This window comes from Dryas octopetala, chromosome 5 (assembly GCF_963921425.1).
Source record: "Dryas octopetala chromosome 5, drDryOcto1.1, whole genome shotgun sequence".
NCBI lineage: Eukaryota > Viridiplantae > Streptophyta > Magnoliopsida > Rosales > Rosaceae > Dryas > Dryas octopetala.
The window spans coordinates 3,382,162-3,384,757 of NC_141370.1; the positions used below are offsets into that span (position 1 = coordinate 3,382,162).

At 39.0% G+C, this 2,596-nt stretch overlaps 1 protein-coding gene across 1 annotated transcript; it reads right to left on the reverse strand.

The window, feature by feature from the left end:
* Positions 1 to 386: 386 nt before the first annotated feature.
* On the reverse strand, positions 387 to 1,359 carry LOC147283593 (uncharacterized). The gene is made up of 4 exons (XM_086245546.1): positions 1,269 to 1,359; positions 945 to 1,183; positions 644 to 650; positions 387 to 460 (listed from the first exon to the last, which is right to left on the reverse strand). The coding sequence occupies exons 1-4, from the start codon at positions 1,357 to 1,359 to the stop codon at positions 387 to 389; spliced, it is 411 nt and encodes a 136-aa protein (XP_086101672.1).
* Positions 1,360 to 2,596: the final 1,237 nt, after the last annotated feature.

Here is a 2,596-nt window from a genome sequence, read left to right on the forward strand (position 1 = left end):
ATGGCCTCAAGCTAAAATTACATCAAATGCAACATTTAATTGACCCAAAATGCTAATACCATATTTCTTGTGCTATAAGTATCCATCAAATATTCTTAGTGCAATTCCATCAAAACACACATTCTAAGGCCTTAAAACACAAGTCAGGCTAAACAAAATGCACATTTAAATCAAAACTCATAACATAGAGTTCAAAATCATTTCAAGAAGTATGAACACCAATCTTGAGTCAATCTTCATGGGGGTTCTAGTACCTGCCCCTTTTTGCATTCATCCCTCTGCCTTTGCCTTTGCCTTTGCCTCTCCCTCCATTATCAGATGCAGACAGAGATCCTCCTCTTCCCCTTGCATTGCATCTTCCTCGCCCTTGCCATCTCCCTCCATTATCAGATGCAGACACATATCCTTATCTTCCCTTTACATTGCATCTTCCTCGCCTTCTCCCTCTCCCTCTTGTCATCTGCCAATTCAAGCATAATTAACAACATGAACATTTAATTCATGTTGCAATTAGTACACAATCAATATCTCTTGTTTACCCTTGGATAATTGGGTGGCTGTTGGGTTTGGGAAAGGTGTGATTCAGCTGTTGGTTAGGCTTGGGCTTGGGCTTGGGATTGGGCATGTGATTGTTGATATTGACCTTCGACCTGCATAGTTGCACACAAGACCAGATGGTACAGTTTGAAAACCACATTAATATTAAAAAAAAAAAAAACTTCATGCAATTTAACAAACAACAACAAACTTGGTTGCTTGAGCTCCAAATCTTTATTCTACATGTCCTGGTGTTATGATTCTCTCCCCCACACTTATTGCAACTAATGGAAACCCACAACCTTCTCAACTTGAGTGGTGGTGCTGGAGCCATTGGATTTGCATATATTTGGATTTTCAGGAATAGGATGTGTGGCTGAGACTTCACCTGGTCCTTTTGTTCTTACCTTTTTTGTCCTCCCAAGTTGTTTCTTGAATGGTGGAGGCTCAAGTTTGTCCTTGTCAGTGATTGCCCAAAGATCCATACTGGGCATGGGTCTTATTATCATAGGATCATAGGCATCTAGGTAAGACTTTTTACTATAACACTCGTGAACATAATCAATAGGGTTTTCCTCTCGATCCCAAATGCAAGCAATTGCATGGGAGCAAGGAATCCCATTAAGATCCCACCTCCTTCCCTTGCCTAAGATCAACACACATACTTGTCCCACCAGGTGCTTCAACCTCAAATTGCTTATCTCTAGCAATTTGAACACTCTGCATTCAACTGTCAGCTTTTCTCTTCTCCATGATCTTCAAGATTCTTGGACCAACATCAGTCTTCCAACTTCTACAAGATGCTCGCCTGTTCGCTATCATAAGCATGAGATAATGTCTAATTCCCTCAAGCAAATCCAGTATTGGCTTGTCCCTTGTATCAAGTATAGCATTGTTAAAACTTTCACATAGATTATTTAATAATAAATCACACCTTATCACAGTCCAAAAGTGTGATCTACTCCACTGTGTTGCAGGTTTAGCATTCAGGCATCCTCAAGCTTTGTCATTGGGTCAATCTCCTCGTTAAATACATCATCATCACTCTCATCCCGTGAGAACTCATAGTCACTATCTACAAACTCACCGCCTTCATCACCATCATCAACATCCACATCATGTTGCTGCTTATGCTCTGCCCTATTTATTTCATTCACTGAAACAATACCTTGTTCATTATGTTCCTCATGCTCTGGCCCATCCCTTTTGCCACTCACTGCACAATTACCTTATTCATTAACAGAAACCTGTGTTAGAAGGTTGAGTGTATCAACATCATTTATACCTAACTCATACCCTGCACCATGAAGGCTGAGCCACACAGTGGCAGACTGGCTAGCATCAATATCATTCCTTGATGTAATTAGCCCTTCGTAATAGACAATAGCAACCCTGGATGTTGGTACCCTTGCAATCATCGTAAGCACTTGACCCTAAGCACTTGACTGTCAGACCCAATATATAGAAATCCATATGGCCCATTAATATCTGGATCCTTGTAGTACACTTTTCATTTATTGGGCTCGATCTTTTCCCTATTTACCTCATAGCCTAACTCTTTACCAATCTTCATAAGGTCCAATAAGGAAAAGAGGTATGCTGAAAGTTAGTCTAGCCGGCAAACAGAACCCCCCTTATATCCATCACCAATAACCTCACTCCTATAGTGGATTTCTAATGTCAGTCCATTAGGATTACCTGCAAACATAGTCAAATATCTTATAAGCAGTTCATCATCCATCAATAATGAATTTCTAATCTCCTAAATTGAAAACAGAACCAGCCCAAAATAAAGATTTAGACTTGATTGAAGTTGCAACCTAATGTAAACTAGCACATGAGTTTGATTGTACAGGGATTTAGTAGCTTCAAGGCCCATCGAGTAAAGTTTGATAAAATCATTGGTTAAGCTTGAGGAAAATCATTGCATTTGAAATGCAACGTGTAGTTTTTAAATGAAATATATTCTTTTATTGGCATATAATTAAGAACCTTTATAAGCAAATATAAAATTCTTACATAGTCAAATATCTTATAAACAGTTCATCACCCATCAATA